Below are 14,361 nucleotides of genomic sequence, written 5' to 3'. Positions count from 1 at the left end.
CAGGGGCGGCTGCAGGGGACGTGGAAGGGCGAATGAACCCTCGGCGCAGGTTCTTGTCTAGGAACTCTCTGAGGGCTGCCAGTTCGGGTTCTGACAGGGAGTAAAGCCGGCCCACGGGAATCTTGGCTCCGGGTAGCAGAACAATGGGACAGTCATAAGGACGATGGGGCGGCAACTGGTCTGCCTCTTGCTTCCCAAACACATCCGCGAACTCCCGGTACTGTTCCGGTAAGGGCTCGAGCGCGGAGCTTGCCTCCCGGGTCATCAGGATGCGCTCCTTTGGCCTCCAGCAGTTGGCTTGGCAATAGGGGGATCCGAGGGTCAGCCGGCCCGTGGACCACTGGATGATGGGGTCGTGCCGCTGGAGCCACGCCAGGCCCAGCACGACCGGGAAGTGGGGTGCGGCAGCCAGGTAGAACTGGAGGCTTTCCTCGTGCTCCCCCAGGGCCATGTCGAGCGGCACTGTCTCCTGTACTACAGGGCCCGAGGCGAGAAGCCGGCCATCAATAGTCTCCACCAGGAGGGGGCGGCGAATGGGTTGACTAGGAACCCGGTGGAGCTTGGCAAAGGACACGTCCATAAAATTGCTGGTGGATCTCGAGTCCAGCATGGCGGGTACTTGTAGGGTCCCCCTTCCGGGGACTGTCAGTGCGATCAACACGGTCAGATGCTTGGGCGGTGAGGAACTGAGGTGGCAGGCCCCTTGAACCACGAGGTTGCCCCGGCTCAGGGGCCTGTGAAGGCCGGGGCATGGACGTTTCCCGAGGCAGGGGCTGTGGGTCGTTTCGCGGAACACTGGGCTGCAAAATATCCCGGGGCTCCGCAATACAGGCAGAGGCCCTGTTGCCGGCGTCAGCAGCTTTTCGGCCGCAGAGAGATGTGGCCGAGCCCCTCCCAGCTGCATTGGTTCTGCCGGGGGTGTAGGGTCCTTGCCGACGGGCTCCGAGGGCCCAGCCACTGGGGCTGATGCTCTGTAGACTGGCCGGGGTTGGTTGGCAGCACGACTGCTTTCCAGCCTCCCGTCAATCTGGAGACACAGGCGTATGAGGGCTTGCAGGGTTCCAGGGTGCTCCACCCTAGCTAGCTCATCCAGAAGCTCATCCGACAACCCCTCCTGAAATTGGTCCATGAGAGCGGCTTTGTTCCAGCCCAGGGTTTGTTGCAATAGACGAAAGTCTGTTACATATTTCCCCAAGGGGCGTCGGCCTTGCCGCAGCCTGCATATCCGGCGGTTGGCTGTGGCAGATTGGACTGGGTCCTCGAACATAGCCTTCAGTTCTCTGGTGAAGGCGGCTAGGTCGTTGAGCACGGGGCTCCGCTCGAGGAGTAGGGGCGTGGCCCATCTAGCTGCGGCCCCGGTGCAGAGGTTAATCAAGAATCCCACCCGGGTCTTATCATCTGGGAAGGCCTCTGGGCGTAACTCCATGAAGAGCTGGGCCTGGGCCAAGAAGGCTGGGAGCTGGTCGGAAGCCCCAGTAAATTTCTCTGGGAGAGTCACAGGGCACTTGGCTCTCCCTGTAGGGAGAGGGGGTGGGGCTGCTGCTAGCTGGGTTTGCAAGCCTTGGACGGCCAACAGCAGCTGGTCTACTTGTGAGCGCAGGAGCAAGTTTTCCTGCTGGAGTTGCTCCATGGTCAGCACTTCCCCCACTCCTTTGTTGCCTGCTTTGTTTGGGCTGACTGCAAACTGTCAGCTCTACACTGCATCAGCAGTGTCAGGGGGGCTGGAAATTCCTGGGTCTCTGGCAGGGAAGGAAAGTCCTTAGCCAGCAGTCAGGTTGTAAATCTGCCAGGCCTATCCAAAGCGTACTTGCCGAGTCAGAAGTCCAGAAGCGAGGTCAGTGGAGGTCCGGGATCAATTGCCAAGGAGGTCAGTCAAAGAGATGCTGCAGGGAAACTAGGTCTACACAAAGCCACACCTGACGTTGCAGTCAGCAACAAGCTGCAGCCAAGGTGTGCCTTATAAAGAGCAGGATGGACAGCAGGTGTGAGCCCTCAGCGTTTGGGCCTTAAGGAGACAGGCCTGCCTCTCTTCTGCCTGACCTTCTGCTGTCTACGTTCTGCAGGTGAGGGGGGAGTATCCTGTTCACTGTCTGTGTCTGGCTGCAGGGCCTCTGCTGTCCCTGGGGTGCTCTGCAGCTGAGGGGCAGAAGGAGCTGGATTCTCAGGAGGCTCCTCCGTGTCTCCTGCTGCTCCTGGGTCTGCTGCTGTTACTCCCGAGTTGTCCTCATCTGAGGAGTCCTCTGACGGGGCCATGACAACTATTATTATTACTATCTGTAAAAATATTAACTTAAAATAGGGGGCAGATCTTGTGCTTGTGAGAAAAGGCTTTTTCCTGATAGAGGAGGAGATGTGGTAACATAAGTCTGTTGGCTTCTCCTCAGGAGGGTTTTCCGAAACCTATGCAGCCCTTTGTGACTACAACGGCCACTCTTGCCGGGAAGAGGTGCAGTGGGTAAGTTTCCAGGCCGAGGAGTGTGAGGGGCGATTTGCACGGCCCAATTCTGAGACCAAGAAAAGGCACCCTCTCAACCACCTTTCCTCCTGCGTTTGTATGTGGTAAAAATGGTCTTGTGGGAAGGAGCCTCTCTGCCAGAGTAAGATGGGGAGTTACCACAACCTGAAAAACTGCTAGAAAAGTTGCGATTGCGCAGGATGTGGCCACTTTTGTGAAAAGGCTTTCCCACCTCCTCATTCACCAAATGGTCTCCACCACGCACTTCTTCAAAAAAGGAAAAAGTAGAGTAACTCATACACCGTGGGGACTTTTCCCCACCTCACAAATAACTTTAAGCAAATTGATGTATGCAATTTGGTTTTAAAATGCTTGTTTCCTGCTTTTCTATTCAAAAATGACATCCAAATTGGCTCTGAGAGGAAGCAAAGAGGGATGTGAATGAATGCAGCAAGAAAATTCAGTCAGTAATGGCAGCTTTGGAAAGGGAGGGTTTGCCTTCAGTCTGGAAATGGATGGGTGAGCAGCAGACCTGATTGCAGGCTGGTTTTGCTTGTCTGTTGTGGGTGTGAAGATTAATACAGTCTGTGGGTCCTCCAGTCTGAGCTATGAAACTTACACTACATACACACCATATATTTAAAGCATATGATTTCCCCCAAAGAATCCTGGGAACTGTAGTTTGTTAAAGTTGCTGGGAATTGTAGCTCTGTGTGGGGTAAACTATGCTTCCCAGGATTCTCTGGGACGTCATGTGCTTTAAATGTTTGGTGTGTATGCACCCTCACTGGATGATCTTGGGCCCATCGTCATCTCTCAGCCCAACCTACCTCACAGGATTGTTGTGAGGGAGGCAAGGGAGGGAAGAACCGTGTATGCTACCCTGAGCCTCCTTGAAGTACATTTATAAAGGTAATCAATGCATATATTTTCTTTCCGATCATCATCTACGCCCTCCCACTGTAGGATGTCGACACGATTTATCATTCGGAAGACAACCGGGAATTCAATCTGCTTGATTTCTGTCACCTGGAAAGCCGGTGAGGAGAAGCAACCTGAAGTCGTCTCCATCGATCGCTTGCTGAACCCTCCATGCAACCGTGTAGCCCGACAGACCTCAAATCAACCCTCTAACTGCCATTAACATACTTGGTGACCTTAGGAAAGCACCTCGGCCTTTCTACCTGCAGTATGGGTCTAATAGAAATGGCGTACCTCGCAAGGTTGTCGTGAGGATTGCGCCAACATTTTTGAAGCACCTAGGTCACCCACCATACATTTAAAACACATGGCTCCCCTCCCCTGCAAGAATTCTGGGAACTGTAGTTTGCTGAGAATTGTAGGTCTGTGAGGTGTAAACTACAGTTCCCAGGATTCTTTGGGGGGGAGCAATGTGGTGTAAACGTATGGTGTGGATGTGACTCTGTTCTATCGATCTGCTTTTAGAAAGAGAAAAAGCTTCTCCTTACTTCCATGTTCTCTGTACAAGGGATGGAGAATCTCCAGATCACGGTCCGGACATGGCCTGTGGGAGCCTCCCCATCCAGTCGCAGCCTCCTCTCCTTCTGTGTAGAGTCTGTGCTGTTGCTAGTTCCGCCTCCTGTTATTCCTCCTCTCCAAGTCCCCTGATTTTGAATTTGCCCCATCTTCCTTTCCAGTTAACCCAGCTTTCTGTGATTCTAGTGAAGGTGCTGAAGGGCGCAGGACCAGTGATTGGAAGGAACTTGTTCGCTTTAGCAGTTCAGAACTATCTGAACTACACCTGAAAGTAGTTCCCATATGGTATCCTTCGCCACAGCAGCTTGTAACGTTCTGAATGCTGGAAAAATATTGCTGAGGATCATTTGGATGAACTGGAATCAAACCGCAAACTGACTGTGAACCAAGCTAGTTTGTTTTGTGAAAAGATGAAGGTGAACTGGAATTAGTTCCTTTTTGGACACGGTGAACTTGAACTAGAACTAGGTTTTTTCTTCAAATGAACTTTCCAAGCTCTGGCCAGGATGGTCAACTGTGTAATCCCCTAAACCTTTCTTTTTGTCTCTCCCTTTCTCCTCCTCCTTCCCCCAGGGACTTAGCTCTGATTGTGGCTGCTTTGGCATATAACCAGTGGTTCACCAAACTTTACTGCAAGGACTTGCGGCTGGTAAGTTTCCTGGGTCGTACCTGGGTACAGGCTGCGACCTTTCAAGGATGCACCAAACTGAGAATTCTTCCTTCAGCCCCAGCAAAATCCACAGCTAGAATTTTCCCTCCTCTGCCACTCTTAAAGGCACAGGAGCCTGCTCAGAGACTAGCTGTGGGCCTTGGCTACTGCGATGGCCAGGCAGCCTGTGTTGCAAGCCTTGCCTCCCCGTTCCTGCCCCTGTGGCAGCTGCCACTGCAGCAGCGCCAACATTTCCCTCACATCACCCATGTCTTTCTTTTCTTCTCAGGGCTCTGAGGTGGCTGAGCAGGTTCTGCACACGGTGAGCAAATCCCATCACCTGGAGGAACTGGTGCTGGACAATGCAGGCTTAAAAACGTGAGGCTCTGCTCAATTTTGAAATTCTCGTTTACGCTGCGTGCAGATCTGGGGAGTATCTTCCGTTTTCACAGGTGCATTTCATTGAGAGCCAAGCCGCAGGTGACACTGAGGGTGCTTCCAGTCCGTGGCAGCTGCTTATATTGCAGATGAGTCGTTCACAATGATACCGTTTTTCTGTCTGCACATTTACCAGAGTAGCTCCCACACAATCCCATTTTTCAGACATGCATGTTCGTAGGTGTTCCACAGCTTGCAGTCCACACCAGTGGGTAGGGATTTAAGGACCGGGTGGAACTTGATGGAATGTATCCAGAGCGGGGAGGGTGTCCAACACTGGCCTTTTTCTGTTCTGGGTCTTTGCGCAGGCTTTTCTGTACCTGAGTGTGCAAACCTTTAAAAAAAATTCCAGGAAATGTAATTTTAATCATTTGGAATTTTGTTATTTATATTGTTAAAATATATGCAAACTACCTTGCAATGGTGTGTGTGTATCTCCTAAATAGGGGTGGGTGAGAATTTTGATTTAGTTCGCATTTCAAGCCCAGTCTATAAAATTTGCACTTTCCGAAACAATATGAGAATCGAACCACAGTCATTCTTTGACATTAGCTCTTTTTTTAATTTTGCAGTGCAGTTCATCAACCAACCAATGTTTAAAAAAATGCATATATTAGGGGAAAGTGTGCATAAAAAAGAATACATGAGTAAAAATAACATGCAAAAATGCATTATATGAAAACAAATGGCTTGCAAAAATGTGTACATTAGTCAAAACTGCCTACAAAAATGTGTTTATTAGGAGAAATTTGCACTAAAATGCTGGGTTTTTTTTAAAAAATCTGCAAATTGCTGCATTAATGTGGAGAACTGAATCTGAGATTGCAAAAATAAGAAACTGAAAGAACTGAAATGGATAGATCTTTCCATCCCTAACCCTAAAACAGTAGTGGGAATGAGGAACATTTGGCCCTGCAGCTGTTGCTGAACTACAACTCATATCAGCCCTAGAAAGCATGGCCAAGGGCCAGGAATGATGGGAGTGGTAGTTCAGCAACATCTGGAGGGCCAAAGGTTCCAGACACCTGTCCTAAAAGGTGGAGCTAAATAACAACAACAACAACAAAGTGTGCAAGAGCAAATATTATCAGCCTTGGGTATCACGTTTCATAATGGAGGTTTATGCTTTTAGGGTGGGTGGGGGATATTCATTTCTGTTCTAGAGGTCTTGAGTATGAGTGACACTTACCTGACTAAGGCTTGCTCAAGAGTGAAAAAAAGGTCTTGCAGGGGGGCATGGCTGGATGAGCCACAAGATGGCTGCTTAGTCTCTCAGCACCTCTCCCCCCTGGAGCAAAAAAGACCCCATTTTCAAAATGTAGCCACTAGAACCAATAAATATCGATCTACCTGGCTGTTAGGGAATGGTACCTACCGACCCCAGGACCAGAGAAGGTATGTTGGAAGGATATTTTTGTCTGATTGAGTTGGATAATTCTAACTCAGCTAAAAGGCCTCTAATGGACAGCATGGCACCTGGCTATTCTAAATCAGCGTGAACGTCTCATGGAGACACAACAATGCAACCTCAATTTTAAGGAAGAACTGGCATCACAATTGGGAATATTGTGTGGGGGGGGAAAGCTAGGAGGAAGCTGGATGGCAGCAATAAGATCTATAGATGATAAGCTGGAAACTTTGAATTCCCGGCTGGGAGATATCGTTGCAACGACTTCAGAAGCTATGGATATGGATGGGCCTAACAAATTCGGAAGACATACTGTTTTTGAAACGTGAAAATAAAAACCTTAAAAATAGACTGGAAGACCTAGAAAATCGCAGCCATAGATCGAACCTTAGACTTCGTGGAATTAAAGAAAATGTGGAAGAACACTCACCTTCAATGGCGACTTTCATAACTGGATGGCATGCCTCAATAATACCTGATTTTGAAATAACAGCTAATGACCTCGAGAGCCCACTGTGCACTAGCTACAAAACCAAAAGATTCAGCCCCATCGCGAGACATAATTGTATGTTTTGCCCAATACGCTAAAAAAGAAGAGGTCCTGACAAAGGTAAAAAAAACTTTAAAGACTTACCTTTTGAAGGAAAAGAGATAATGGTCCTGCAGGACCTATGTTCTGAAACTTTGAAAAAACGCAGAGAATTCTGTCACATTACGACATTGCTGTAAATGGCAGGTGTTCGTTACCGGTGGGGCTTCCCTTTTTGTTTGATCGTTTCACAGAATGGACAAATATTGACAGCATCCACAACACGAGAAGCACTAGCATCCTGCAGGCTTGTAACATCAAAAGACCCAAGACCTGAATCTAACACCTGAAGAAGGAGAAGAAGGGATCAGGAATCAATGGAACAAGGGAGACTGGGAAAGTAAACCCTCTCTCATAATACTAGAACTCGTGGAAATTCAAAGAAGCTGAATGTGGGAAGATTCAGGACAGACAAAAGGAAGGACTTCTTTACTCAGCGCATAGTTAAACTATGGAATTTGCTCCCACAAGACGCAGTCATCGCCACCAGCTTGGATGGCTTTAAAGGAAGATTAGACAAATTCATGGAGGACAGGGCTATCAATGGCTACTAGCCATGATGGCTGTGCTGTGCCACCCTAGTCAGAGGCAGCATGCTTCTGAAAACCAGTTGCCGGAAGCCTCAGGAGGGGAGAGTGTTCTTGCACTCGGGTCCTGCTTGTGGGTTTCCCATAGGCTTCTCGTTGGCCACTGTGAGAACAGGATGCTGGACTAGATGGGCCACTGGCCTGATCCAGCAGGCTCTTCTTATGTTCTTATGTAAACAAGCAGGAAAAGCAACACACAAACAATGCAACGCCAGGGAAGAGGGAGAAAATAGGCAAGAAACACCAAGCACTTCATAAAATTAAGAAAAAGAACCCCAACTAATTCTAGAAACGTATTCTGCAACTCAAGAGAACACATAATTTTCTTTTGATAATTTAACTATCGGTTTTAAGGTGATGCTATACATGACAACGAAGGTATGTGTATAGGCAGCATAGACACATGACTGTATGTGCACGTACAATTGCGCATACATTGTTTGTCTGAAAGAGAGAAAAATAAATCAAGTGTTGGGGACAGAGTCCCCAAAGGTATTCTGTTTTTTTACTCTCTGAATTTCAGGGAGAAGTCTCCAGGCGGGAGGCTAAAGGTAGCGAGAAATGTTATTGTTATTTTAGTAAATTGCATTATAATGGATACTAGCGGTTTCCCCCTACAGAAGATAGTGTGAATCAAAACATGGGGCAAAAGTCAGAGTCTCACACCGGCTGGTGTGGGCGCATTTTCAGTAAGTGTACTGGATTGCATTGGACAGACCCCATATTATTTTGTTAATAGGTATTTATTTAGTTATGGTAAAAGTTGTTAGGGGTAAAGTTGCGAGGGAAAGGGGTAAAGGCAATGGCATTATTGCAAGGGAGAGAGATATATTATATTTTAGTTTAGGCATTCATAATGTATTAGTTCAAAAATCTTCGTTATGGGTCAGAAAAATGATTTAAAAGTAGTGATTTTAAATGTAAAAGGTTTAGGAAATGTAATAAAGAGAAAAACATATTATGTTAGAAAAATGCATCCTGCAGTGATTCTTTTACAAGAGGTACATAGAATTTTAATCATAAATTTAATCATAAATATTTTGTAGAGAAATACATAGCACCTGGTACTTCAAAAGCAAGAGGTGTGGCAATAATTTTCAGAGCCAAATTCCCTTTTGCAGTAGAGAAGATATGGAAAGATCCAGGAGGGCTTTTCCTCGTTATGAAAGGGACTGGTTAATGGTACAGAATATTACACAACTGGCACAATTTACTCACCTAATAATGGGCAAATCAAATTTATATCCATCGTATTAAAACAATTAAAAACATTCCAGAAAGGTCAACTGATAATAGGAGGTGTCTTTAATATTAATCTCAGAGGAATGTTCTCGTTTAAACAAGAGAAAGGAAATACCTGGGGGGGAAAGTGACAAACAATTTTTGCCATCCCGGAATCAGCAGAAATTTGCCACTATTCTCACAAAATTTAATCTAAAGGATACATGGGTGGAGCTATACCCACAGGATCACAGTTTTGCCTTTTTTTCAACAACCTTTCAATCTCATTCCAGGTTAGACAGTATACTCATTACAACAGAATTACTCCCATCTCTAACAAAAGTAGAAATAGGAACAATAAGAATTACAGATCATGCCCCAATTTCAATAATTCTGGATAGCATGCAATTAACTAGGAGGCCCTTTGAATGGAAATTAAACCGTATATAACTAACCGCACAAACGAGCAGGGAAGAAATTCAGAATGCTTTGAATAATTACTTCAAAGGAAATGATACACCAGGAATTCCAATTAGAACACAATGGGTGGCTATGAAAGCAATACTTACGGAAATTTGCATAAAGGAACTACAGTACATGAAACCAAAACCAGACATAATCTACAAATTGATAAACTAAACAATGAGATACAAATTGTACTTTAAAGATATGAGGAATCAGGCTCTAAACAGATATATAAACAATTAAATGCAAAGAAATAGATGTTTTGGAAATTAATAAAATTATGGTTAATATTTTGTGCACTAAGCAAAGATTTTATGAGTTTGGCACCAAAGGATCACAATTATTGGCAAACAGAAAAAATGGACTGCCTTCAAGTCGATTCTGACTTATGGCGACCCTATGAATAGGGTTTTCATGGTAAGCGGTATTCAGAGTGAGCTGCATGGCTGTGTGGGATTCGAACCCTGGTCTCACAGATCATAGTCCAACATCTTAACCACTATACCACACTGGCTCTCTATTGGCAAATAGGATCAGGCAAAAACACAGGAAACGTACAATAACCACAATACAAGGAAAGGATGGCTCTATAACCTGCTTGCCAGCTGAGATTAGAGAAACATTTGCCACCTTTTAAAAAGATTTATACCAAGGTAGGAATGTAGACCCAGAATATATTGAGAAATATATACAAGAAGCAAAGCTTAAAACATTGTCAGAAGCAAATAGAGCATTAATGCTGGATATCAGGATGGAGGAAATTGAGACTGTAATTAAAACTCTTGAAACAAATAAATCACCAGGGCTAGATGGCTTCACTAACGAATTTTATAAACGATATAGATCAACTTTGATTTCCCAGGTATTAAAACTTTTTAATGGCATACACCATGGTGATCCATTTCCACAGTCATGGACACAATCCAAAATAGTGGTTTTTCCAAAACCTTTTTGTGATCCTAAACTGACAGATTCATATAGATCTATAACACTGTTAAATACAGATTATAAAATATTCACCTCAATTACAGCTAATAGTCTGAACAGGGTGGTTCATGACAGATGCTCTAGGAGGTCACTGATTCATAGGGTCGCCATAGGTCGTAACAGACTGAAAGGCACATAACAACAACAAGCATAGTTAATAGACTGAAGCCTATAATTCAGTCACTAATCCATTCTGACCAAGCCAGATTTGTGCCATATAGACAAATTGCTGACCCCACAAGAAGAATTTTAAATATAATCAATTGTATATCTAATCAACTTCCTTTAGCTTTTTGATCTTTAGACATTTTCAAAGCATTTGATTGTGTATATTGGCCTATTTTAATCTCAGGAACAAAATCAATGAATTTTAGCAATGAATTTACAACACTTTTACAAAAAAAATATTCTCCAACAAAAGCAAATATCAAAATTAATGGATTTGACTCACCTTGTATCGACATAGGCAGGGGCACTAAACAAGGTTGACCGCTGTCACTTCTTTTACTCCTCCTGGCGATAAAACCATTGGCACATCTAAGGGAAAACAAAAACATAAAAAGAGTAAAAATTGGAAATGAAACACACCTAGTCAGCCTGTATGCAGATGACATAAGAACATAAGAAGAGCCTGCTGGATCAGGCCAGTGGCCCATCTAGTCCAGCATCCTGTTCTCACAGTGGCCAACCAGGTGCCTGACACAGCATTGCTTATTACAAACCCATTAGAAGCAGCACCTTGTATTCAAAATGCATTGGAAATTACATATATCTCTGGACTTCAGGTAAATCTTAAAAAATGAGAGACATTATGTTTTCATATTCCTCCTGTGATTCAGAGGAAATTCTCATTTGTCTTGGGGATATGTTTATCAATTAAGATATCTGGGCATACAAATACAGAAAATTTTATTATAAACCCCTATGGTATACCATAAGGGCAGATATGAATCGATGGACTAAATTAAATCTCTCCCTTTCAGCTTATATAACTGCAATAAAAATGAATGTTTTACCTAGGCTAACATTTATTTTTCATGAATTCCTAGTTTATGTAAATGAAAAACAACTCAAAATTTGGCAAAAAGAATTACATCGATATATTTTCTGAGGGAAAATCACCCAGGATTAAAAAAACATTATTATTTTGTAAATTTAATAAAGGGGGATGGGGTATCCCTCATATAAAATTTTACTTTGATGCCAATCAGTTATATCATTTAGTGCAATTGATAATAAATGATAAATCTAAAAAATGGACTCAATTAGAAAATTCAGAGATACAAGGTATCCCATTGGGAACATGGCTTTTTAGAGCAAAAACACACACAAAAATAATGCAAATTAACAAAAATCCTTTTACAGATAGTTTAATTAAAATTTGGGCTCAATGGTCACGACTTGTACCTAATCCTTCTGCTTTAGTCCCTCTATTTTTTCAGCAGGATTTCTTTAATAAAAACAGATACTTACTGGGGCAACAATGGCAAGAACAAGGATTATTCCACCTTAGGGACTTTTACCCCAATAAAGTCTTAATAAGGGAAAGAAACTTTAGACTAACATTTGGCCAAACAGGATTTCAGTGGCTTTACTGGAAGCAAATTCAAGATTTCCTTTGCCGCCCACAGGTTAAAGCACAAGCAGTGTCAAATCTATCAACTTTTGAAAATATTATAATGGCAATACAGAAAGGAGAAAATTATATAATTATTATTATTATTATATAATTTGCTTTTGGACACCAGGGCAGATGTTAATATGACTTAAACATCAATGGGAAGGTGATTGGTCCATGGAGCTTGATGGAAGAGAATGGGAACAACTTTGGATCAAACGTTTGGCTCCTACTTCCCCCCATCAGGTTTCAGAAACCATGCTAAAGATAGGTCACTGATGGTATATCACACCAACACATCTGTCACAAGTGAATCACGCCCGCTCCCCTAGGGGTTGGAGGGGGTGTGATTCAATCAGCACGTACCTCCATATGTGGAAGACGTGTGAAAGAGTGCAAATTTTCTGGAATAATGCTTTTAAAGAAATCAGTACAATAACCAAGCAAGAGATCAACCAAACACCACAACTTGCTATTTTGAATTTATTTTTAGACTCAAATAAAGACATATAATGTAAGGACTTGATAAGCTATTTGCTTATGGCAGCGCACCTTACAATTGCTAAACATTGGAAAGACTTAAAGGGTGCCTCAATACAATATTGGTCACAAAAAGTATGGTATATAGCACTTATGGAGAAATTAACCTCTAAACTCTGACAGGCAAGGGGTGAGCTGAAGAAAGAGACCTTTGTTGATTCCTGGTATCCCTTTATTCTATATGTAAGCCAAACAGCACATGGATGGGAGCCACTAGTATGCAGCCAGTCAGAACGCCTAAACCAAAAACTGCTACCTATATAAAAGTTTGCATTTTTTCTTTCTTTTCTTCTGCCTTCTTTTAAAAGGAGGGGAAGAGGGAAAGGAGAGAAAATGGAGAGAGAAGAGAGGGGAGGGAAGGGGAAAAGAAAAAAAGTATATTTATTTTGGTAAATTAATCAAATATATTTAAATTTAAGCCATTGCCAAGAGGGGAGGGGATATATATATTTTATATTTTAATTTATGTTTTAATCATTTTCAGTTTTGTTATTAAGATGTAAAACGTAAGTTTTATAAGTTAATTGTATTTCAGTATTATTGTTGTAGTAAAGATATGAAAATTTACTAAAAAAAAAAAGACCTCTGTATTAATTTTTACAGATATAAGAAAGCCCAGTATACAGATGCATTCCCCTCACAGAGCTACAATTGCTAGAGTTCCCTGCCAAGAGGAATTGATGGTTCAACCATTCTGAAATTGCTAGCTCTGGGAGAGGAATAGGCATCTCCTAACAACTCTCAACACCCTTAACCAAACTACAGTTCCCGGGATTCTTTTGACAGAAGCCATGACTGCTTAAAGTGGTATGATACTGCTATAGCTGTGTTGTGGAGTTGGAGCCTAAAGCTTACTGTTTTCTCTTTGTCTCCCTCTCTTTGTGCAGAGATTTTGCCCTGAAGCTCTCGTGCGTTTTGGCAGAGAACCCACACACAGCCCTTCACTCCCTCACCCTCTCCCACAACCCGCTGGAGGACAAAGGTAAAAAGATTTGCCTAGGCCCGGCTGGTACGAAGAAGAGCCTGACTGCTGGATCAGGCCACAAAGGCCTATCTAGGCCAGCATCCTGTTTTCACAGTGGCCAACCAGATGCCCCAAAGTGAAGCTCACAAGCAGAATTCAAGAGCCCTCTTCCTTCCTGCAGTTTCCGGCAGCTGGTATTCGAAAGCACACGGCCTCCAACTGTGGAGCTGAGCATAGCCATTCTAGGGTTGCCAGGTTCTTGGCCTGAGACAGATCCTGTATCTTTAGGAGAAGAGAGAGTCAGCCAAGTGGAGGTGTTCTTGCAACTCTGTAATGGGAAAAACCACAAGGTGGAATTCTCCCTTCCCCCTGCACAACTTTTAAAGATACAGAAGACCTCTTAGAGGCTGGGCCTGGCAACCAAGAGGTCTTCTGTATCTTTAAAAGTTGTGCAGAGGGAAGGGAGAATTCCACCTTGTGGTTTTCCCCATTACAGAGTTGCAAGAACACCTGCACTTGGCTGACTTTCTCTTCTCCTAAAGATACAGGATCAGTCTCAGGCATGAACCTGGCAACCCTAATTGTGGCCGATAGCCAGTGATCGCCTTATCCTCCATGAATTTGTCTAATCCTCCTTTAAAGGCGTCCAAGTCGGTGGCATTCACGGCCTCCTCTGGGAGTGAATCCCATAGTTTAGCTATGCACTGCGTGAAGTGCTTTTTTTGTCTCTCCTGAATCCTCCAACACTTAGTTTCATTGGATGACCACGAGTGTTGAGAGATGGAAATGTTCTTTTCTCTATCCACTTTCTCCATGCCATGCAGAATTTTATACACTTCTATTGTGTCGCCTCTGACTCTCCATTTCTCTAAACTAAAAAGCCCCAAATATTGCAACCTTTCCTCCTAGGGATCCTGAACCAGTGAGGCTTTTTGGGTAGGAA

The 14,361-nt window shown here is 44.0% G+C and overlaps 1 protein-coding gene across 2 annotated transcripts in view; it reads left to right on the top strand.

Annotated features, from left to right (window-relative positions):
• Positions 1-14,361, top strand: part of CARMIL3 (capping protein regulator and myosin 1 linker 3) — an 87,279-nt gene that overhangs the window by 36,267 nt on the left and 36,651 nt on the right. For both annotated transcript variants that reach the window (XM_061589143.1, XM_061589142.1), the window contains exons 7-11: positions 2,385-2,455; positions 3,422-3,495; positions 4,526-4,601; positions 4,891-4,979; positions 13,342-13,436. In XM_061589143.1, the coding sequence (XP_061445127.1) occupies positions 2,385-2,455; positions 3,422-3,495; positions 4,526-4,601; positions 4,891-4,979; positions 13,342-13,436 (405 nt within the window). The remainder of the gene's footprint in view (positions 1-2,384; positions 2,456-3,421; positions 3,496-4,525; positions 4,602-4,890; positions 4,980-13,341; positions 13,437-14,361) is intronic.

The sequence above is a fragment of the Rhineura floridana genome, chromosome 11 (assembly GCF_030035675.1).
Source record: "Rhineura floridana isolate rRhiFlo1 chromosome 11, rRhiFlo1.hap2, whole genome shotgun sequence".
Lineage (NCBI taxonomy): Eukaryota > Metazoa > Chordata > Lepidosauria > Squamata > Rhineuridae > Rhineura > Rhineura floridana.
Note: the sequence above shows the minus strand (reverse complement) of the source record. Positions and strands in the feature narration are given on the sequence as shown.